This window comes from Gopherus evgoodei, chromosome 3 (assembly GCF_007399415.2).
Source record: "Gopherus evgoodei ecotype Sinaloan lineage chromosome 3, rGopEvg1_v1.p, whole genome shotgun sequence".
NCBI classification, from domain to species: domain Eukaryota; kingdom Metazoa; phylum Chordata; order Testudines; family Testudinidae; genus Gopherus; species Gopherus evgoodei.
This window is the reverse complement of record NC_044324.1, coordinates 60175713-60199551: the sequence shown is the minus strand read 5'-3', so window position 1 is coordinate 60199551 and position 23839 is coordinate 60175713. Positions and strand designations below refer to the sequence as shown.

At 38.4% G+C, this 23839-nt stretch overlaps 1 protein-coding gene across 1 annotated transcript in view; it reads left to right on the top strand.

The window, feature by feature from the left end:
- EYS (eyes shut homolog) overlaps positions 1-23839 on the top strand; it is a 1559204-nt gene that overhangs the window by 1266196 nt on the left and 269169 nt on the right. Inside the window, 1 exon segment of the mRNA XM_030558318.1 lies at positions 11875-12043. Within this exon segment, the coding sequence (XP_030414178.1) occupies positions 11875-12043 (169 nt within the window).

The following is a 23839-nucleotide window of genomic DNA, read 5'->3' as shown; positions in this document are numbered from 1 at the left end:
AGAAAAGATTTGTTGCTCCTGGGATTTCTGTGAAGCTAAACAATAATGTGTTGCTTGAAGTTGTCAATAAATATTCTACTGTTATCTTCCAGCATCAATTTATCATTTCTTTTATCATGATTCAAATATGTATTCAGGTAACATGGCCTGGCCTCAAGTCAAAACTGTGCATGTTTTAGGCTAATGTGTATGGTTTCTGCAGCAGGACTAATAAGGAGTGGAAAGGCTTGTGCAAACATAGGTTTGTATCGATTTTAACTAATCAGTTGATAAACCCAATATAGTTAAATTGGTGCACCTCTCCTACGTGGACCTAACTGTATTGGCAAAAAGGTGCTAGTATCAGTATAGTTATTTTGTAAATTTGTAGAAATACTGAAGGTCCTCAGCTGGTCCGTATTGTCGTAGCTCAGTTGATTACAGTGGAGCTAAGATAATATATAACAATTTACACAAGCCGAGGATCTGCCCCATAAACTATACTGATATAAGCACCTGTATGCTGGGATACCCATGTCCGCTACCTGCATCCGCACTATTGGTTTCTAAACCAATATAGTTGAATCAGTACAAAAGCTGTGTAGAGGAGCCCAAAGCTGTTCTATTCTAGAGCCACATCACCTAACCCTTGAAAACAGTAAGGCGACCAATGTGGGGTGGGAGGGGAGATGACTTTATCCTTAGTATGAAGATAAAATGAAACTGTTTTAAAATAACTAATTGAGTTATTCATTTTCTGCATATGTGGTAATGTAAACTATAACAGCGATTTGATTTGTCAGCTGAATAAAGCCATTGAAAGCAAAATCTTGCATGCGAGAGGTTACATGTTCCATAATTTTCCATCTAGTACCAAATAACCATCCCTGCATTAGACTATGTTGACATGATTATAACTTTTTTTGCAATATGCTGTGACTAAACTGGTTGTATACTAACAAAGTTGAGCTCACTTAAACCACTTTGTAGTTATTACTGTTGGGACTAAAAACAACAATCTTCATTGTTTCAAAATAGGAAGGAAGAAATTCAAAGCATCCAGAACCAATGTTTCTTTAAAAAATAATTTCATTTTTTTCCATATGTATTTTACATTGAATATAAACTAATATATCAGTGTAAACTGAAACTTATATGTAAGGGAGAAGTATTTCTGGGTTATATGTCTCCCAAAAAACGTGTAATAATTTAATTGTCTAAAAGGACTAATTATGATTAACCTGTAGCATTATATGCAGTACAAGCAGGCAAAATTCCCAAAGAGATGCTGCTAACATATTACTTTATAATCAAAATGAAAAGTTTTTAAAACTTAAACTAAGAGAACAAGGGTTTTTGCGGGGGGTTTTTTTAGGGGGGATGGAGAAAGCAAATGAATGAGATAGCTATGTACATTGATAATTTGTTGATCTCTCCATTTACATTATTTTTTAATTCTACTAGCTCAGAAAATACTAAAAGATACAATGTTAAGAAGACATTAGGAGGAGAAATAATTCTCTTGTCTATCCTGTTCTACAAGTAAAATTGTAAATAAGTTGAACTGCATATGGTTTAAATCTAAAACAGTATTTTTCTGTGGTGTAATTCATATACAGCATTTTGTGTTATTACAAAATATTAAGGGAAACAGTGTGCCTACTGGCTAAAGCACAGGTCTGGAAATCAGAAGATACGGTTCTAATCCCTCCTCAGGCACTGACATGTGTGATGTGGGACAAGTCACTTAACTTTGTTTCCTAGCTCCTCTAGTATAAGTTGGCATTGTACTGCAGACTTCAGTGTAGATAAACTAATTTACAGCAACTGAAGATCTGGCCTTTTTTAACTAAGTTCCACTCATCTAAAAAGAGAAAAGATAATATAATACCTATCTCAGAGAAGTGATGTCAGTCTTAGCAAGTTGTCTTTTGTGAGCATTCTGAGATTCTCATTTGGAAGGTATGTGTAATTGCTGTGTTATTTCTGAATAATGCAAACTGGAAATATATCTTATAAGAAAGGTCTATGTAAAATGAGGGATCCCGTTGTCAGTCCAAGTCCACAAACTCAATCAACATCTCATTTTGCCCATAACTACTCCAGCAATTTTTGAAACAATCTAATTATCTAATCCTGACAACTTGATTGTGATACTTCCTGTGCGGTACCAGTGTTGAGACACCTTGCTACATCTGCCCTCAGCATGAGGAAGCAATGTCTGTGCCTTCTGAGAGTCAGCGCCCCAACTCCACCAGCCAAGGGTTGCACAAGCACTCTCCTCTTTTTATCCCAGTCCCCATGGTTACTCTACAGACTAGAGATTGGCACATACCAACCCTCAAACCCTTCCAGTGTCTCTCTGGAATGTCCAGTCCCTGGTCCACTGAACACTCACAGTATTTATAAGTTTGCGACTTCCAAAGAAACAGGAAACCCCAGCTTACTGATTCCATCTCATATCACTGCTCCACTTAACACAAAACGCTTAAATAAACTTATACCTGATCTCCCTATAAAAGTATATAACAAAGCACAGAGATTCAAAGTAGTAGCAAGTAGATGTATTGGGAAAAAATGGTTGCATATAAAATTAAAATAATCATACATTCCAGAGCGTAGACTTAATTAACAAGATATTCTCACATCTCATTGTAGAATATTGCTCATCCAAAATCCTTGCAGTAGTTTACCACCTCGCTGGCTGTGATCTTCCTTTCATGCACTCCATTTATTAACCTGTAGAGTAACAGTGGGGCCTGCAAGGTCTAGAGGAAAATGATTGTGCTACCTGTCGCTCGTGGAGTTGGGGAGCTGACCAAACTTGTATGTGGCGGGCACAAACAAGGCTTCCTCACACTAAGAGCAGGTGATAGCAAGGTACCTCACAACCATGGGCACCACAGAAAGTGTTGCATCCATACAATTTAGCATCTTGTTCCATCTTCTGTGCCTTGGCTAGTAAAATGAATGGATTGATGATAGCTGATGTCAGTGCCTAGCTAGAATTAATTTTTAGGTCTGTAACAATGGGTCGAAGGCAATACAAGAAACAAAATGAAGGACATCCCTCGCCCAAAGAGCATATAATCCAAGGCCCTATTCATGACAGTATTCTTGTTCAGGAAAGCAGTTAAGCTTATGCTTATAGTTAAGCATGGGCTTCTATACTCTCCTGAATTGGGGCCTAATAAAATTCCAGAAAGATATTGTCTACTACTGTCAATAAACCACATTCCGCAGAAGAACCTTGACTAGAACATTGGTTTTACACTACCAGAATCCCAGGTCTCTCTGTCTCATCAGCTAAAGGAATCATCTCCCTGTGCTGGGAGCTAGAGAAGGACTCTCATGTTATCATCTGCAGCGCTCAGCCTTTTTCCAATTAAAGAAAAAAAATCCTACTGATGTGGACACAGTGGTGAAATGAGGACAGACTCATGTATGAATTTTAAGTTGCAAGCCACAATTTTTATTAAACTTAAACATGGGAATGGATGCTACCCATCCATCACCAATACTCTCCAACCCCAGGCATTTAATTGGATCAAGGGCGGAGATTCCAGGCTTCTACCATATAACCTGTAACTCGGGGTAGGTTTTCCTCAGCATATGCACCCCAGGACTCAACTCACTCTGAATCCTTACACCTCTCCTCTCCCTGCCCTGTGAGAGGGACAGAGAGGTGGGGACCTAAGTCCCTAAGGGCTGCAAGGTCCATCACCACCATCCCAGGTTTTTTACCTCTGGGCTCCTTTCATATTATCCTTTTAACCACATTGGAAATCAGTTGCAAATTGCAATGAAATAACAAGTCAGCCAAGTACTTCAGTTAGGTGCCAAGTGGATTGCTACTTAACCTATTTGGCTTGAAGGTGCTGTGAGGAAGGGGAAAACTCCCTGTTCTCTGCCAATTTGCCCAGGATAGAAGAATTTCCTTCCTGATGCCCAGAGGTGATTGGCTAGACCTGCAGCTACTGTCAGTTTGGATTCCCATTCCTAGTTCAGGATGGAGCTGTAGGAACAGAGCTGAAACAGGCTACATGCCCCCACCCCTGGTTAAATCCTGGGAACTGAGGAATGCTGGCCATTGGGTGCCAGAGCCTCCCTGGGTGCGGAGAGGAGATGTCCCTCACTTAGTCTCAACAGCAAGGATGGGAGACACTATCCCTTTTCACTGCAGGCCCACTCAAGTTCCCCCACCCACTGAGGTGGGTGGGAGGCATTTCTCTTCGAAGTTAAGACTTTGGATATCAATCTAACATTCTGTGGCTTTCTTATAATACTGCAGCATATATGATCTAGACCTAATGGCTACATTTAAGGCCACTGATACATGGATTATGGTGAATTTGAAAGGAGTTCTGACTTCTAACATCTCTTGAAGTTCACTTACTAAAATATATTTGTTGAGTAAAGGACTGTGAATGCCAACGTAAATGTTACCTTGCACACTTTTGATCGAAGTCTACTGAACTGTTAATAGGCAGTAAGTACAGTGAGTAAAATAGAGTTCAACATTTTTCTGTCAGCTGTCAAAATGTTCTCAGAGCCTTTGACTTTTCATAAAATGGGGACCTATTGGAGATAATGTAATACTGACAGTAATGAGTCCTGAATGGTTACATAAATGAATTTGCCTCATTTTTTTCATGTTGTACAGAACTTGTCAGCTAGACTGGCACATATTTTATTCATATGCTCATGATTCTTATATTTATCAAAATGATAAGGCCAGCTTGTTGCTTTAGGACTTACTGGTGTTGGTCACTTTTTTATTTCTACCAACCATTTTCAGAGTTTTCATACTTGATTACTGTGAAAATTTCATAAACAAGTATTCTCCAGGAAAGAACAAGAGAGTTATACTGGAACAGTAATTGGCTATAAAAGTTTCATTGACAAATATACCTTTATTGTCAATATGTCTTGTATTTAGTGGGGTTGAGAGAAGACTTGGATTGGTCAGGATGTTGCTCCAGACAGAACAGTATGAATTTTACTTGCACATTGGTATTGCTGCAGACAGAACAATATGAATTCTATTAACACATTGGTTCTTGAAATAAAATTAATTTGAGTGTGTTTGCTAATACTTTGCAAGCACTGTGAAATGCATTTAGAAGAATATATCCACATTCTGTGTAATATGCTTTCAGTTGTTCCAACATTTAATAATGTTAGGATTAGTGCATCTTAACAAGAATAAATCCTCTCCGATTTTCTTTTACTTTTTCAAATAATTCACTTTCATTATATCAGCATGGTTGTAGGCTGAAACTTTAGCTTATGGATCAGTGGTGCAACTATGATAACATTAAGGTGTCCGGTGTCACAAATTGGTTAACAAACTACCATAACAAAAGAAAACAGATATAATAAAAGCTAAAAAAGCAATGCCAAACTGTTGAAAATGAAGAGCTTATGAAAAGTTTGTTGGTGTATTGGTAACTAGGAGGAAGTGCTGAGTTAAAGAACAATTTGGTATCTGGTCTCATATTTTCAAAGCTGAATAGAAGAATTATCTGTACACAGTCACTGATTTCAATGGAGTTGTGTGGTTCCCTAGTCAGCTTTGAGAAACTCAGTGCTAGGCCTCAGGCAGAAAAATGTTTTTAAATAGGAATAGCAGCTAAATGTATACACACACACACACACACGACTTTCCTAAAATGTCACAAGTTTAAAAATTCACACATAATGTTGTTTCTCTGTAGACTCCTTCTGCATAATAAACCTGAATGGTCCTCTTACACTTAGGGTGAAAAGTATGATTAATTACAGTACACCCGTTGCACTGGCTAGAATCTTACTGGCATAGCAGCCAAAAGAAGATATATGATCTCACTGTGAACATGATTGTTTGTACTGTGCATGGAGAGAGCTTGGTGATTGTGTCAGGTTAGAGAAGACAAAGTTCGGGAGCATGAGAGGTCTGTAGAATAGCTCTTTCATAGACCATCGAGGGTTTTCCAGCCTAAAATCTGATTGCCTAAAAGGAATGAGGGCCCCAAAACAAGCACTACAGTAGTAATATGTATATGTTACAGTATGTAATATGTTGCATCATCACAAAATTGTCTTGCCACAGTTTTCTGGTAGCAAACATGCCGCTGACTCTGTCAATAACATTCTGTCATTTGTAACTTCATTATCATCTGCAATGGAAATTTCTGTAGAAAGAATACAGTTACCACTGCCTAAGAAAGAGAAGAAATTGTTCAGTGGGCAAATGCAATCAGCAGGTTGCTTCAAGTGACTAGTGAATCATTGATTTCCCCTTCTAGTATGCCGCTGTTTTTGGTTCCCAAGAAGTATTCCATGAGCTGGGGATTGATGGAGTACTTTGTTTTCTGATCAGTACCTGGGCCTGCACTGCCCCGAATCTATATCTACCGACGGCTCTTTGTTGCTGGGATATAGCCAGCTACAGGTTCAGGACCTGACCCTGCTTCCTTTGCATCATTTGAGTGGTGCAAAGGGAGCAGAACAGGGCAGAAGAATCAACTTAATAATTTGGACAGGTCTATCTGTCCAAATGTAATTGGACAGATACAGTTCAAATGAAGAATGAGAGAAAAGGGTGGCAGCAAACAAACCATATTTATTAGCAATGGAAAATTAACTGATCTGTCCTTTTTTTTAATTCAGACAAGTGCAAATGGTCATGTAATAAGTCTGTTTATGTACACTAGCTATTTTCACATTATATTCTTTGGTATTATGATGAAAATTACAGGCCAAATTCTCTGCTGGAGTAAATGAGTTCAGTTCAAATGAAAATCCCATTTACCTCAAAACTTAGACCAATCAAAGAAAGAACAGAATTGAAAGATTGTTGATTGTGGCTGGTAGTTGTCATGTTTTTGTGTGTAGTAGTATCATTTATTTAACATTTGTTTATATCAAAAGTCTATATAATGTTATACAGAGAGGCCAGAATTTTATATATATTCATGTGCCTAAAGATGGATAGGTACCTAATGGGGTTTTCAAAAGCCTAAGGTGCCTAAGAAATGCTGCAAATCTCACTATGTGCCTATCTGCATCTCTAGGTACCTAAAAATCTTTATTTATCTGGGCCCATGGTCTCCACTTCAAGAATTTTACTATCTATAGCTAAAAGAGCTAGAAACCTTGGAAAAGGCAGTAATGTAATAGATGTGTGTGATTTGCCACTGTCCTCTGCTGGATGGAATGTCATATTTTTCAAGTCTGAGTGATTTACTGTTATTATTAATTATTTCTGTTGTAATAGCAGCCAAGGGTTCATACCCTTGGTTCTGCTACGGAGCTCAAACCCAACTTAAATGGTCATTGGGCAATTCCTATGCTGTGGGGAAATACTCCAACATTACAGACCTGCTAACCTAGCAGTTTCTATCTACCTCCTTCCCAGATCCTGGGGGATGGAGCATGTCTGGGGTGTTCCTTTGCCCCACTAATTCCCACCTTATGGAACAACCCTTTGTCATTGTGGTCAGCTGATGTAATGTATAACAACTGCCCCAAATGATTATGCCGGGGGACCAGAATGGTGCACAGTAGCCCCAAGATTAGGAAGGAGTAAAGACGGCAGAAAATCACAGTTTTCTCTGTCAAATCTCCCACTAAGCTGAACTGAGTGAAAATGACTGAAGCCAAGGATCTGTCATAAAATCTGTAGTGCTGAGGATGAAACACTTGTATTCCTATAGTTAAATATTCTATTCTGCCTAATGTGGTAAAGGCTTGTTTTGTAGCAAAAGACACAGGTTCTACTTCCAATGTCTTATGTGTGCAGTATTGCTGGCAACTGTAATATCAGTAAGTATAGCTTATGATCCATGTACAGTATCTGTTATAGTACCACATGTGCCTATTTGGGCCCTGATTTGTGGGACTATTCATGTGCTTAAAGTTACACCTACATCTTACTGAATTTTGGCTTTAATTCCAAGTAGCTCAGACTTTGAAGTTTGATAGGATCAAGGAAATGAAAAGTTGGATGCCATCCATACTTAGACCATGGTATTTTGTCTATATATGTCAGTACATACCTTTGAATTTCAGACCCTTGAAATACTTAGCCTTAGTTGGGTAAGTCAACGAAGAAATTGCAGATTTTTTTTTCCTTTCATTCATTTTCAGAACCTCCCTGCTATTTTAGTATAGTACTTTCTTCCAAATGTATGTGGTTTTTACGTGTTATTTCTGCCACAAAGATTGCTTTTTATTCCAAGTTTCCAACAGTGCATGGATAACCACTGTGCTGCTATTCTTTTGTTATTTTTTTGAAGAAAAAGCTTATAATTGGTTACATTATGTGCATAAATGTAATCATGCACAAACCATGAAAGCTCATGCTCCAATACGTCTGTTAGTCTATAAGGTGCCACAGGACTCTTTGCTGCTTTTAGAGATCCAGACTAACATGGCTACCCCTCTGAGACTTTCTTGAGTTTATCCACAGCAACTATCACTATTAACTGATGTAGTTACAATATCAGATACAGTCAGTCATTTTTGGTGGGCAACATACTGCAATTAAGATTGGCTTTTTCCAGACCACTTGTAAGAGATTTTACTATTATTTAACATATCCCTAACGGTTGGATCTATAGACATCAGTTTAATAATAGACAGCAGTTCCACAAATGTGTCCTTAGAATGATGGTGTTTTCTCTGCTTGTAGATGATTTACAATTTTGCTTACAATATCCTACCATCAAAATGTATGCTGATAACATTCTCATTTATCGTTATGACAGATCTCAAGGGTCATTACCAAGTTTGCTTGAAATACATTGTCACTGTAATAAAACTGATTTGTAAAAGCTTTAAGAAGAATAATAATGCTTGTGAGGCTGCAGATAGTTTAGCAAAAATCTAGTATTTGTATTTTCTGGACTTTCATTTTGATGACTTTCCTCCATGTTGTTGTTGGGCTGACTTCAAACTCCAGGTACAGAAAGCTGTGTGTATAAAACCTATTGCAGATAAAACATGATGTGAATAAGTTACTGTGCCAGTTACTAATTAAAGATTTAATCACTAAAGTGCTTTTAGTTTGCCTTTGCTACTACTGCCAAACCCAACCCTATTGAAATTGAACTGCTAGCCACGGGAAAGTACAGAACATAATTCAAACATAATTGTATCATATACAGTCTAAGGCAAGAATACTTGCACTTGTTTATTAGAGATTATAAATATATACAATGTATATGAATGAAAGGTTAAGATGCACAGTTAAAATCCCAAAGTCAGGAAATGAAAAAGTTAAGGTTCCAACAACATTTCACACCTCCTCCTCCATTTCACACATCCTGAAACTTGCAACATTTCATACTTTTGTCATTTCTGCTATGGTCCTGTTTAAAATACATGGTTAGAATTTTTTAACAATTTGAAAAATGTACTTCTTTCATATTTCAGTATATCCAAAAGGGCTGACAGGGTTTTACTTAAACTTACCAAAATATTCCTTCTCAAAGAAAGACCATGTATGGAAAATGTCAACCTGAAAGGTAAATATTTTGGAAAGTTTTTTTAATTATAACAGTTTAATAACATAATAACTACATTTGTATTTCCCCCTCCAACAAGGACACCCACTTTTAGGCTTCCGGCTCCCCAACCATCACCTCTTTTTGGCAGAGACCTGCCTCTCTCTCCCCTTCCTGAAACCAGGATATTTCCAGGCTGCACAGATCCCTGTCTACCCTGAGTTCTCTGGCAAGTGAGATTGCCTAAGCAGGCCTGCTCAGGTTTCTCCTCAGAGATTATAAACAGCATAATTGCCTCCAGTTTTAAGGTATCGCACAACCCCTTCTAAGCAAGCACATTTATTCTTAATGTAAAAACTTTACAGAAACAACATATTAAAATAATAAAAGAACATACATGCATGCTAATAAGCTTACCAAAGATCACCACAACTTCAAAAAGGATTATGGCAGGAGTCAGTCCTTTAATCCCTTTTTATCCTTCATGATATAGTCTACACAGAGCCCCACTATAGAAGACCACCTCGCAGTGTCTTCCTGGAAAAGGTGAGCTCAGTTAGTGAAACATTTTCTTCTTGACTGTATAGATACGTGTCCTTTTGTTCTTGTGAAGATCCTTCAGCCCTTTCCCAAAGGAATTTCCTTCTCTCTCATTTTTATGTCTCATACCCAATAGTTCTAACTGGTTTTGGCCCCCATCTTTTAGGAATATCTCCCTTCCTATCTTCCTTCAGTTACTGTGTGACTCATTCATTTTCATGGTTTTCCATTGGAAAAGATTTATACAGCCATCACTGGCTTTTGTTCTCCTGAGAAGCCTATTACAAAGTGGCAGAGGATAATGTCTAGGCAGGTTTCATGAGTCCTCCCTATGAGCAGTTTACCTAAGAACACAAGTGAAATGTATTCACACAAAAAGTGCATAGAAGTTCTGAAGAATAAACACACTATTATTAGTTGCATGGCTAGATGTAGCCATCTGCAACACATACTTTTCTATGGTGTTAGTTAACTACAGTAAATATTTGATTACAAAAATCCTACCTAACCCAGATGGCTTCTTTGTTCCTCATTTGTAAGGCTGGAGATGAATTTGGACTGTGTTCTTGGACTTTCTAAAGCAGCAGGAAGAAACTCTACCTAACCCCAATTAGTTTTGTTTTGTATAGTCTGGGTGATACTCTTATCCTACTACACAATAAAGACAATTAATGTCAGAAGAAAAAATAGCAAATGATAAGTGTTCATAATCAAAGTTTTCTTTTGTGATTGTTTTTATTTAAAAAAGCTAAGGGAGCATTTCAAGTTAGTTTTTTATGTGGATTTTGTATGTGCAAACTTTATTTTTCATCAACATGAAGCTGATCTGAGATTTACACAATTTTTCATCTATTCTCTTACAGCAGTGAGACTGAATATTTATTTTTTCTTTCCAAAATACATCTATTAGTTCAGTCAATCTGTCCCCTATTCGTGGATAATTAAAAGAAAAATTGACAGTATGATTAAGAGATGGTTAACCTTTGTGAAGCTTGATATTTTGTGAGCTCCATATACTGTTCTTTGGATCTGCAAAATGAGTTAAATTTAATTTATTATCATTATTTATAACAATAGTGTCCAAGGGCCCCAATCAGGATCAAGACTTTTATTGCTGGACATGTTACATCATGTGCAAACATGCTGTAAAAGACACTCCATACCGCAAAGAAATTATACACTAAATAGAAACTTTAATTTCATGTAATTTAAAGCCATGTAAAAGGTGATTAATTAAAAAAAATGCTTCTAGCTAATGGTAAGTTATGCTATATTCTAGAGATAGAGGAACACCACCAAAAAGCTAGATGCAACTAGATGGCCATGTACATGCTGCCCAAAGATTATGGAGTTCGAGTCATGATTTCAAACCCATGATTTTAAAGTGGCTTTAAAATTAGTAAAATCTAGTTCTCTCATCCCTAAATATAATAAAGCATATATGTAGTCTCTACAGGAACTTTGTTGTAGAGAAGGTCTGAAGTGCAGCTATGTTAAAATGTCTATAAAAATAACATATCTACATGTAATGAAATTGGCATTATAATTCTATGGAAATTGTGCCTTTTAAGCACTGTCTATAGGTCCCACTCATAACTCTCTCATTTCTGCTTTTTACTGGAAGCCAATGGCAGAGCATAGTGTTTTCTCCAGAACCTTCAGCTTGAATACGGCAAGTTAAATAACTTGCACAGGATGTATGTCCCATAAGTAATATAGTATTTCATTTTCAAAACACAAACATGAATCACAAATATTTACCATATAAATAGTAAATGCTCATAAACTATCCTTAGCTGAATCAGTTGCATTTCATTTTTTGTATATTATATCATATTAATATATTTTTTCTTGTTATTCATTCCAGACACAGCACTGTTTTTTCCATCCTTCAGTGGGAACTCTTATTTAGAACTGCCTTCTGTAACATCTGTATCAAAGATCCAGGTTGCACTGGGGCAGGAACCAAACAGAATTACAACTATATACTTGACAGTGAAAACAACTGCTTTAAATGGCACTATCCTTTACAGTGAGTACCAGTTATACTTGAACCTGCAGTAGCAGTTTAATCTCCTTCAGCTCTTATTAACTTCAGCGTAGATCCAGCTGGTGTATCCTATTCAGTGATAGAATTACTCATTAAAATGCAGTAGAATCCTTTTGGTTTTTTAATACATGATGCATTACCAAATTGGGGCCATAGTTCTTCCTCTTATTCTGAAAAGTTCTTTAATTTATGACTCATTCAGCAGAACATAACTTACAAGTGAAAACGCCACTCATGACAAGGAGGAACACAGCAAACGTGTGACTCCAATAATATACTATTATAACTATAAAATACAAATGCTGCAGACATTTCAAATAATGGGTTGAGACTTACTCCCATAATAAATCTGATCTTGGTCCCAGTGTCATTAACTCTTGCAAAGTTATAATAAATTCTACAATGCTGTGGTATTTCAGAAGGTTGCTTGTGATTTCATGTTACTGCATATCTGCCAGCAGCCCCCCAAAGGCTACTGTTCCAGTCTGTATGGATGGACTTGCTGTCAGAGAAGGGCATTGTTCATTACCTCCTTTGGTGTCTCATTTTCTCCTTTGCAGTTTGTGTGTGTAGTAAGATGGAGTGAGCTGCTGAGGCAATATTGATTCCACCAGACAAGAGGAGAAAGGGGCTGCCTCCTCAATTCTTTTTGTGCATTTTGTGTATTTAGGGTGGACCTTTACGTACACAAAAAAGGGGAATGGGGAATAAAAAAAATCAGAAGGTCTAAAAGCAGCTATGATATTTGTCATCTTGCACTCGTTAAATTCTATTCGTATCCATGGTTGTTAGGAATTTTCACTTTAAAAAAACACTTGTTGGGAAAGGATTCCTTAGTCCATGATCTTTTGACCAAGAATTTGGAGCAGGGTACCTTGTGGATACTCTCCCTTTGCTACAATTTCTTAGGGGTTGGCCTACATACAACACTTGTACTGGTTTCACTTAAATCATTTTGGTTAAACTGGTTCAACTTTCGTGTGGACTCTTTTATCTGTCTAAAACTAGTTATACTAGTTTAGCTCAATATGTAAATTTACAGGCACAAGCTAAACCTATATAAGTCAGGTTTAAACTTATAGAAGAACCTCCAAATGGCCACAGACACAAGTGGCTCTGGTTTCATTAAATTGGCATAAAATAACATCTTTATGTTGGTACAACTCTGTGTTTAGACTAAGCCTTAGAACCTGGAGGCTGTTTTTTCCCCCCTGGGACATTCTGTGTGAAAATTCTGAAACAGTGTAAGACTCAAGTGATCTAATTTCAAACAAGATTTATTAAGAATGGAAAAAATCAGATTGAAACAAAAGAACTATTTTGCATAATATACCTATTCATATACTTTCATTAAAGTTACAGACCTGAGGCCTGGCCTGTGCACCAAGTTTCACCAACTAAACTAAAGCTATGACTTTAAAACAATTCTTAATTTTGGTGCAACTTTGTGTGTGGACACTCGTAGCAATTTAAACCTGGCTTAAGGGGCTGTTTTATACAGAGTGTTATTTTTGATTAACTATTCTTGACTAACTCCATGTGTGAACATGCTTATTCTGGAATAAAGATGCCTTAGTTGTGTTTGCCTTAATCTACTTTCCAAGATTTAGCTTTCCCCAGTAAATTTACTGTGGCAATCTGAACAGATTTAACCAGTTTTAAACAGATAAATTTAAACAAGGATTTGTATCACTTTAACTAAATCCGTTTAACTAAGCCAGTGAAAATTTATGCATAGATAATGCCTTATGTTTCTAGTTAGCAATTTATCCCATTCTGTCCTCTGACCCAGCCTATCAGAGACCTATCTGTCTGTCTTTTGTGGGGAGACAGCATGTCTGACGCACTGCCTGTGGCTTCAGGACATTTTTGCCTCAACCTTTTCAACTATATAATTCTGCGACCATTCAGATTTTAAAGGTATTAGGTGTTTGCTATAAAATCAGGCAATCCGTCCCACGAAGGTATTTACAAAGATGTTCTCTCTGAAGATGTTCTCACCATTTCATATTACATGTCCATTGTATGTTTTTAAAGGCATTCACTATTACAGTCTGTCCCATCAGGTAAACAGGTTTGGGGGGTGCTGTTTTCCCTCTTGTAAACTTTACTTTTCCATATGCTCCTTTTAAAGGTAGATCTACCAAGATCTAGGGCTTGTCTATACTGTTCCACCATTTGAAGTACGAGGGTATGAAGAAAATGCGCACCAAAGTCATATGGGTTGTAATTCCCCCATGTGGACACTGCGGCTGCAAATTAAAAGGTTCCTAGTTTTCATTAAAAAGTCCACTTTAAACAAGACTCAGTTAATGTGAAGTAGAAACCCTTTAGTTTGCACCTACACCATCCACATAGAGGAGTTACAGTGGAGCACTTTTATTTGTGCCCCTGTAGTCCGAACAACGGGCAATGTAGACAAACCTTAGCACTCCTTTGCAATTCTCCACACTCTGTGTCTGTCAGTTGCTGGAAGAAATCTCTTTTGAATAATAGAAGATTAGAGTTGGAAGAGACCTTAGGAGGTCATCTAGTCCAACCCCCTGCTCAAGACAGGACCAACACGAACTAAATCATCCCAGCCAGGGCTTTGCCAAGCCAGGCCTTAAAAACCTCTAAGGATGGAGATTCCACCACCTCCCTAGGTAACCCATTCCAGTGTTTCACCAGCCTCCTAGTGAAATAGTGTTTCCTAATATCCTCCCTACACCTCCTCCACTGTAACTTGAGACCACTGCTCCTTGTTCTGTCATCTCTCGCCACTGAGAACAGCTGAGCTCCATCCTCTTTGGAACCCCCTTTCAGGTAGTTGAAGGTTGCTATCAAATCCCCCCTCACTCTTCTCTTCTGCAGACTAAATAAGCCCAGTTCCTTCAGCCTCTCCTCTTATGTCATGGGCCACAGCCCCCTGATCATTTTCGTTGCCCTCCACTGGACTCTCTCCAATTTGTCCACATCCTTTCTGTAGTGGGGGTGCTCAAAGCTGGAAGCAATACTCTAGATGTGGCCTCACCGATGCCAAATAGAGGGGAATAATCACTTCCCTTAGTCTGCTGGCAATGCTCCTACTAATGCATCCCAAGTATTCCATTAGCCTTCCTGGCAACAAAGGCACACTGCTGATTCATATCCAGCTTCTCATCCACTGTAATACCCAGGTCGTTTTCTGCAGAACTATTGCTTAGCTAGTCGGTCCCCAGCTGTAGCAGTGCATGGGATTCTTCCATCCTGAGTGCAAGACTCTGCACTTGTCCTTGTTGAATCTCATCAGATTTCTTTTGATCCAATCCTCCAATTTGTCTAGGTCACTCTGACCCCTATCCCTCCAGTGTATCTACCTCTTCCCCCAGCTTAGTGTCATCTGTGAACTACAATATGTTAATATTTAAAGGAGGGTTATTAATATTCTTGTGTTAACCTGACAGACAGCCCATTATCTGATTTGTGTCTCAGTTTCAATAGGCGGGGCACAAATAATTCTTAGACTTCAACATAAATTATTTTGTATTTCTAATATGCATTATTGACAGATTGAAACTAATCTGACAGTGTTTAGAAATCTCATGATTCTTCTTCAAGTGCCCTCTGCATATTCCCACTCATGGAATGTGTTTGCTGGCAGAGTACAGTCCAAGCCAGTAAGTCCAGAACTCTGTCTATCCTCTGTCATCTCTATGATTCTGAACACACCAACAGAATGTTCTGAAAACCATAGCATTCAGCACCTCAGCTCCAGCACTGACAATCACTTTGCATGCTTCCAAGAGAAAATGGGTACTGCACCTCCACTGTCTGTTAATTTGGGCCCACTGGTTTTATCAAGAAAAGACATTACATACAAATGTACTAAAGTTGAGAGCTATCTGTCTAGTTCTCAAATTGTTTCCACCTCACATCCAGAGCCAAATAGAGCAAGTCATCACAGACAACGTGACAGCAGTGTATTACCTGAACAAACAGAGAAGAGCTCACTCATTGCAGTTCTGTAAAGAGGCTATCAGCTATGGGGCTGCTGAATCCACTATAACTTCTACTCAATTATCTTTCACTAAGAGGCAAGGGTAAAGTCACAGCAGATCAGGTCAGTAGAGGTCTGACACAGTGCACAAATCATCTCTAAAGGACTCAGTAATTCAGGGCACATTCAACTTTTGGGAACTTCTGGACATAGATCTGTTTGCCACCAGGCAGAATACAAAATACCCTCATTTCCACAGAACAGGGGTCAAGGACAAACTCTCCGTATAAACACATTCCTTCTGAACTAGGGGACGGGCCTTGCCTCCTTATATGCTTCCTTGCCTCCTCCCTACCCTCTTCCTCTTGTACAGAAGGTGATACAAAAGATAAGACATGATGAGACCAGGGTAATTCTAATTCCTCCCTTATTGCCAAAACAGCAGTGGACCTTAGTCACCTCCCCAACAGGATTTACAAACATGTACCAGTGATGCTGGACATAGTGTTCAACAGGATAGGAACACTGATCACCTGGACACCTCTCTCACTACATCTAGCTGTGTATGCTATAGGACTTTAACAAACCTGGAAAAATCTTGAACTTTAGAGATTCAGCAAGTTTTGGTTAATTCAAGGAAGCAATCATCCAGAAAGTGTAACAAATATAATGGTATAGGTTTGTGAACTGGATCTCTGCCACATGTGTCAATCTGGAAAATTATGTCAATTTAAAAATTGGTCAATTTATGAATTTGCAAGAGTGCCAGTTAGTTAAAATCTAAAATCTAACAAACTAGGTTTGCCAATGTATAATAGAATTCAATGGGATAACTCTTATATATTTTGTCCAGGGAGCATTAGCTTACTAATTTAACGTTGAGTTCTTTTCAGGTCAACTTTTAACCTGAACAGTTTTTCTCAAATCAGGACACTTGCTTATTCTTAACCAACCAACCAACCATTTATTAATTCACCCAGAACCACATTAATATATAATGACCAGCTAACTTTAATATATAAACAATCTTTCAAATGTAGACTGAGGCACAGCCGTTATGTCAAAGAACAATGTAAATTACCAAGATTTCTTATTAACTTGCTGATATACCTTGCTGAAGTCCAGGTATGTTATGTGATATTTGTATATATGATGGGCCTGGGTCTGATCTCACAGATTCTGATTTTACACGAGTGTAGCGCAAATAGGCCTAACTATGCATTCAATTACACTGTTTTAAATGCAGGATTACTCCAGAGTCAGTGGAGAGTTATTCTGGATTTACACCAGTGGAGCTGTGTGAGTAAAATATGACCTATGGAATTTAATGGAGTTATTCTTGATTTAAATAGTTCAAAACCAGGTGCAATGTGTTATGTGCAGTGCTGCTTTAAAATAAAACCCATAGTCTTCCTTAGATGATGATGTACTTTTAACTGAAACAAAATGATGTTGAGAAAATTAAAATACTTTTCAGTTTTAGATATCAGAAGGAAATATTAATGTTCCCAAATTTACATTTCACCCAGCAGTGGGTATTTGTATGCAACACAAGTACCTATGTATAAATGATGGAAGCGTCTTTCTGAACCATCTATAGAAACTAATGTTTTTGTCTCTTACCCAACCATGAAATTTAAACGCTGGTAGTCCACCGTGAAATTTAGAGGCAACAGTTCAGTACATACAAACTCTAAAGAACACTGACAGAAAGCAAAAACATAATATTTTTAAGCAGTTCACAACAGTGATTTTATGGTTCTCCAGTTTTCCAGCTACACAGAACTGGCAGGTATACATTTGAGACAAAGGTCTTACTATTTTTCAGATAAATGCAGATAATAAAAATAAAAGTCGTAGGTCTTAGGGAATCCTTTTTTTCCACTGCCCTACATTCTTAAATCCAGTTTAACTTAATCAGTTTACTATTTCAGTTTACTATTTCAGATCAAAACACTTAATCCTGTAACTTAATCAGTTTACTGAATCAGTTTACTATTTCAGATCAAAACACTCATTATTTTTGATCACATAAGCAATTAGGAGACTGTAAAACTCACACTTTGTATATATCACATAATTCACATTTTATTTCCCTGTCTTTCTGGTACTTGGATGGAAAACTCCAAGGAAAATTTAAGTGCTACACTTTTCCACCTGTGCCATTGTTGAACCAATACTGCCCTGTGCTGTAAGGGGCCACTGAGCTGTGCCATTTTTCAACTGAGATGTAAAGGCCAGGTTCCAACTTGTGTTTTTTAAAGATTCTAGGGTACTTTTACTCAAAGTCTTAGGCCAGGTCTACACTGGAAATCTTTGCTGCTATAGTAAGATCAGTTAAAAGTGTGATTATTTTTTGAGACATTTTCTTTACTGGCAAAATCCCTAGTATTGGTGCAGTTATGCCAGTATGGCTTATTTTACTCTGGGAACCTGTATAAACTACACCAGCAAAAGCACTTTTCTGTGGGTAGATAAGCAGTATCTACACTACGAAGGTTTACAGTATAGCTGTACCAGTATAGATAAAGCAACAAACATTTTCTAATGTAGACCTGACCTAAGTCTTGGTATCCTCATAAAATTTCAAATAGTGTTAGTTGCATTCCACTTAGAAAGATTTTTTCTTTTCTGTAGTTTTATTTGAATAAAATATTCTCCACTTCCATCCTGGAACATGCTGTTGGTGTTGCTAAACAGCCATTGTACTGCAACATGCAAGTGGTTGCATTTCAGTTATAGATGAAATGATCTCTCTATATAAGATGTATGTCCGGTAGTAAAATGTGTTGGCGTGCTTCCTCATGAAAAGTATTATAACTTGTGCCATTTTCTTGTCGCTTTTGCACCTATGCAGAGTGGGTGTAATCCAGACAAGTGTTGATTTGCATATCTTATACTCTTGTATATGTATGTACCTAAAGTCATTCCCAATTGGCAACCAAAAATACACTAGGATTTGAGCTTTGATATCTTGGGCTATTATTTTCTTATATGGACAATTAAGTCTATTTTTCTTTTTAAAATCCTACATACCTCATGCATGCATAACAATGCATAATTTGGTAAATGTGTGTATCACTTTGTTAGCCTGCCTGTATTCTGAAGGGTATTGTAGCTCAAGTTGCAAACATAAATGGTTAATAAAGTGTTTTACTGAGTCAAATGTGTCAGTATGTCCTAGATCCAGTTGTTGGGTCAAAGGTTGCAATAAATATATATCACAGAATATTATGTCCGCCTAAAAGTCCAAGGGCCACATTTTCAAAACAGGCATGCAGTTGTAAAATTTACACTGACAAACCTGACAATTGCATGTGCAAACACATAGAGTTTGTACTTCATTTCCTGATCTGCTAGTACAAATATTAGCTTTACAGGCACAATTTGGATGACCAGTTTTGTAAATATGATCACATGGGCAATTTGGTAGGACGATTTTCTGTAAAAGTCAAATTCAGATAATTACAAAGTACAAGTCTTAATGTTTTTTCTATTAGCCACCACAATATTCACCCTGATATTTTCTATTGGCCACCAATATTCACCCTGGTATTCACCAAACTTAAACTGCTGAGGGATTAATATCAGGCTGCTAGACTAAATGCTGGTTTTGAATCATATTCTTATTAAAAAATTACAGTTATATATTTTCCACTCTGCCTGAACACCTAATTGATCTGGGCAAAGTATAGAGGGCAGATGAGGCTTGGAACCTTGTGCCAGGCACAGCTGATAAAAGAATAATACATCTCCTTAGAAATATTAGCATGAAATAGACCCTTAGTGAGAGCAGAACAGAAGTATAAGCAACAACGGAGATGAAAGCTTTTCATACCTGTCACTGAACCAGCCTTCTGAGTTCTGGAACCCATACAAAGAAGCCTCTAATAAGGCAGAAGGGAACAGGGTGAAATAAAGAACATGTCATGAGGTGCACTTGTTGAAAAAGTGAATGGTCTTGCTTCAAGAAATACCAATCTGGAGGTTTTGTCCTGGGATATCGAAGAGCAGACCAGAATTTTATTTTGTGCTTCCTTTTTGAAAAGAACTAAGACTGTGCTAGAGAAGTACATGATCCTCAAGGATTTAGAGCAGACATTTGACCAAATCCCAGGTGGCAAATTATACCCATTCTTTTAGGAGGATGTAATTCAGAGCCATCTTTTACAGTGTAGTAAATGCTAGTATTTAAAGTGAGAAATGTGTGTCTGGAGGTCATTGGCAAAAAATCAGATACGTTTATTCTCAATAGTAGTTACCTGTTACTGTCGCTACTGTCCTCCTGTTTAAGAGAGATTTATAGGAACAACTCAGCTGGAGAAGCGATTTAAATAGAAATCGTCATGTTTCCTGTTCAATTCTTTTCTGATTTATTCCCATCTAAGTACACAAAGAACTACAACTTTTGGCAGTAGTTTTATCTTTAACAAAAGGTGTTAATACTATAGTAGGATGAACCAACATTTGTAATATGTTTGTTGAGTTCATGTTAAACATATTAGCCTAATGGGAAGAAAATTGTTTCAGTGAGTTGAGAAATAAACTTGTCAATATGAAATGCATGTTCAATTCTTCAATTTTTTTAAACTGTACAAAATGATATTTCAGAGCTTTAAGGTTAACTCTCAAAAAAAGCACAAAATAATTTTTAGTCATAATGGTTTTGAATACACAATTTTAAAATAATACCTGTTTAAACTTTTTTCCCCATTATCCTCAGATACTTGGTATTGAAGTGGAAAAATTATCCTCAAACATACAGAATGATTACATTTATTAATTCCCATTGTTACTGGAATGTATCCCAGTCTTTATTCTGAATTCTCAGAGTCTTTTTCTGTGAAATTCCTCTTCATTCTATGATGAAATGTCTGGCAAATTTTGAGGCTCTCTTTCCCTTATTCCAGAGCATTGCCTCTGTTTATCATATGTTCAGACATCCTATTTTTTCTTCCTGGGGCATCACCCCTCTTTACTCTATAATTTTAAAATCTTGTATAGATGCTTCCCTCTCCTCAGATTCCTGTAGTGGCTGGGCTGAAGTAAAGGCACCTCACCAGTACCCCTGACCAATACTTTACTTCCCAAGCACAGAGAACTATCTATAAACCTTCAGGTTTCAGCTTGCCTCTCCCCTTCATATTAAAGAAAAATTTACTGAGGAAAATGTTTTCTTGCTATTTAAGTCATTTCGTCTCCAGAAAAGAGAAAAAATAGTTTATCTGAATGTTTGCTTCTCGTAACAGAGGATATGCTGTGGTCTGGATTGTATACTAGCAGGGCTGGCTCCAGCTTTTTTGCCGCTCCAAGCAGCAAAGTGGGGAGGGGGGAAAGATAAAGCTGAGTGGCAGCATTTCTGCAGCAGCTCAATTGCGCTACTTCATTTGGCAGCAATTCGGAGGCGGGTCCTTCGCTCCCTCTCTTCCTCTTCGGCGACACTTCTGCGGCAGCTCAAAGAAGAAGAGAGTGAGCGAAGGACCCACTGCCGAATTGTTGCTGAAGACCAGGATGTGCCGTCTTTTTCCATTGGCCGCACCAACCACCTGCTTCCTTCATTGGTGCCTGGACCCAGCCCTGTATACTAATCAGGTATTAGACCCATTCATTCCATCACTATGGGATGAGCACCTTCATTTGAATTTACACTCCCTCTGCTGGACTACTCTAGCACTGCAAGCACAACTTCTCATTTATCTGAGTTACTTCTGTAGAGACCATTACCATAGTATATGAACATCGCACACTCTTTAATGTATTTATCCTCACACTACTCTTGTAAAGTAGAGAAGTCATATTATCTACATTTTACAGATGGGAAAATGAGGCACAGAAAGACGAAATGACTTGGTTGATGTGGAGTAAGAAATTGGACTCAGGCTTCCCAAATCTCAAGCTAGCATTCCAACCACTGGACTACCTTCCTTCCAGAGCTTAAAGCATATTCATTAACTAGAAAATATTAATAACACCACATAAGATTAATAAAATGAAACATTTAAAAACTTAATTTTAAATTTTGACATGAAAGGACAAGCTGTGCAGACCAGAGGACGCCCTCCATTGTGAGAAATAAAAATTACAGGTAAGGAACAGAGAAGTTACCAGAAACTGTCTGTCATAAACAGATGGTTTAAGGGCTAATGCCTCTTTTACCTGTAAAGGGTTAAGAAGTTCACCTAGCCTAGCTGACACCTGACCAGAGGAACCAATGGGGGAACAAGATGTTTCAGAAGGAAGGAGGGAAGTTTTTCCTTTGTTTGAGAGTTTCAGTTTCAGCCGGAGTAAAAAAGATCAAGGAACCAGCCTCTTATCAGAGTAGTAAGTTTTAGAAAGGAATAAATAGGTTTATGTTTATTTCTTTGTAACCTGTCATGCAATTAGAGGTAGAATCAAATTTGGTATTTGGGTATTTTTTGATGTAACTAAATTTGTGCCCAGGGGAACATCCTCTGTGTTTTGAATCTGTTGTCTGTGAGAGTAGCTGGTATGCTAATCTCTCCCAGAGGGTTTTCTTTTACCTTTCTTTTCTTTAATTAAAAGCCTTTTTCTTAATACCTGATTGATTTTTTCCTTGTTTTTAGATCCAAAGGAGTTGGATCTGGATCAGCCAGGAGTTGGTGGGAGAAAGGAGGGGAGATGGTTAATTTCTCCTCGATTTAAGATCCAAGGGATTGGATCTGGACTCACCAGGAAATTGGTGAAGGAGTCTCTCAAGTCTACGCCAGGAAGGGAAGGTTTGGGGGGGAAAGGGAGTGATCCAGACACTGAAATTCTGGATGGTGGCAGCGATACCAGATCTAAGCTAGTAATTAAGCTTAGAAGTGTCCATGCAGGTCCCCACATCTGTACCCTAAAGTTCAGAGTGGGGAAGGAACCTGACATGATGAGCAGCGGTGAGGGATTTTTAGGAACCAAAAACCAGATTTTTTTTTTCCTCCTTTGAGATGCTGGGGAAGCAGTGAAGGAGAGATACCCTGAAGGCAAACAGATAAAGGTTTTCTAACAAGGGGTATGGCTACACTTACAGTTCTGCAGTGCTGGTAGTTACAGCTGTGTTTCGTACAGCTGTGTAGGGCCAGCGCTGCAGTGTGGCCACACTGACAGCTACCAGCGCTGCAGTGTGGCCACATTTGCAGCACCTGCAGCGCTGTTGGGAGTGGTGCATTGTGGGCAGCTATCCCACAGGGCACCTCGTCCCATTTTGGCGCTGTGGCTTGTGGGAAGGGGACGGAAGGGTGCAGGTCTTTCCGCTTCCTGTTCCAACGCCCCGTGGTGCTTTGCTACACATTCCGAGCAGTTTGGCGGCATTGTGAGTCTGCAGCGCGATTTCTGAGATTTCTGTTACAAATGGAGCCCGAGCTGCTGAGGACCTTGCTGATGAATGTTGCCAGCACATCACGCATGGCAGTGGAGCTATTCCTTCAGCTGCAAAGTGACAGTGAGGAGTCAGACGATGATATGGATTCGCCTGACACACAAGACACTCAATTGCTTGTGGCAGTAACAGACGTGCTTAGCACCGTGGAACGGCGCCTTTGGGCTCGGGAAATGAGCACTGAGTGGTGGGATCACATCGTCCTGCAAGTCTGGGATGATGAGCAGTGGCTGCAGAACTTTCAGATGAGAAAAGCCACTTTCATGGGACTGTATGCTGAGCTCGCCTTTACCCTGCGGCGCAGGGACACGAGATTGAGAGCTGCCCTGCCAGTGGAGAAGTGGGTGGCTATTGCAATCTGGAAGCTGGCAACTCCAGACAGCTACCGATCGGTGTCGAACCAGTTTGGAGTGGGAAAGTCCACCGTTGGAATGGTGCTGATGCAA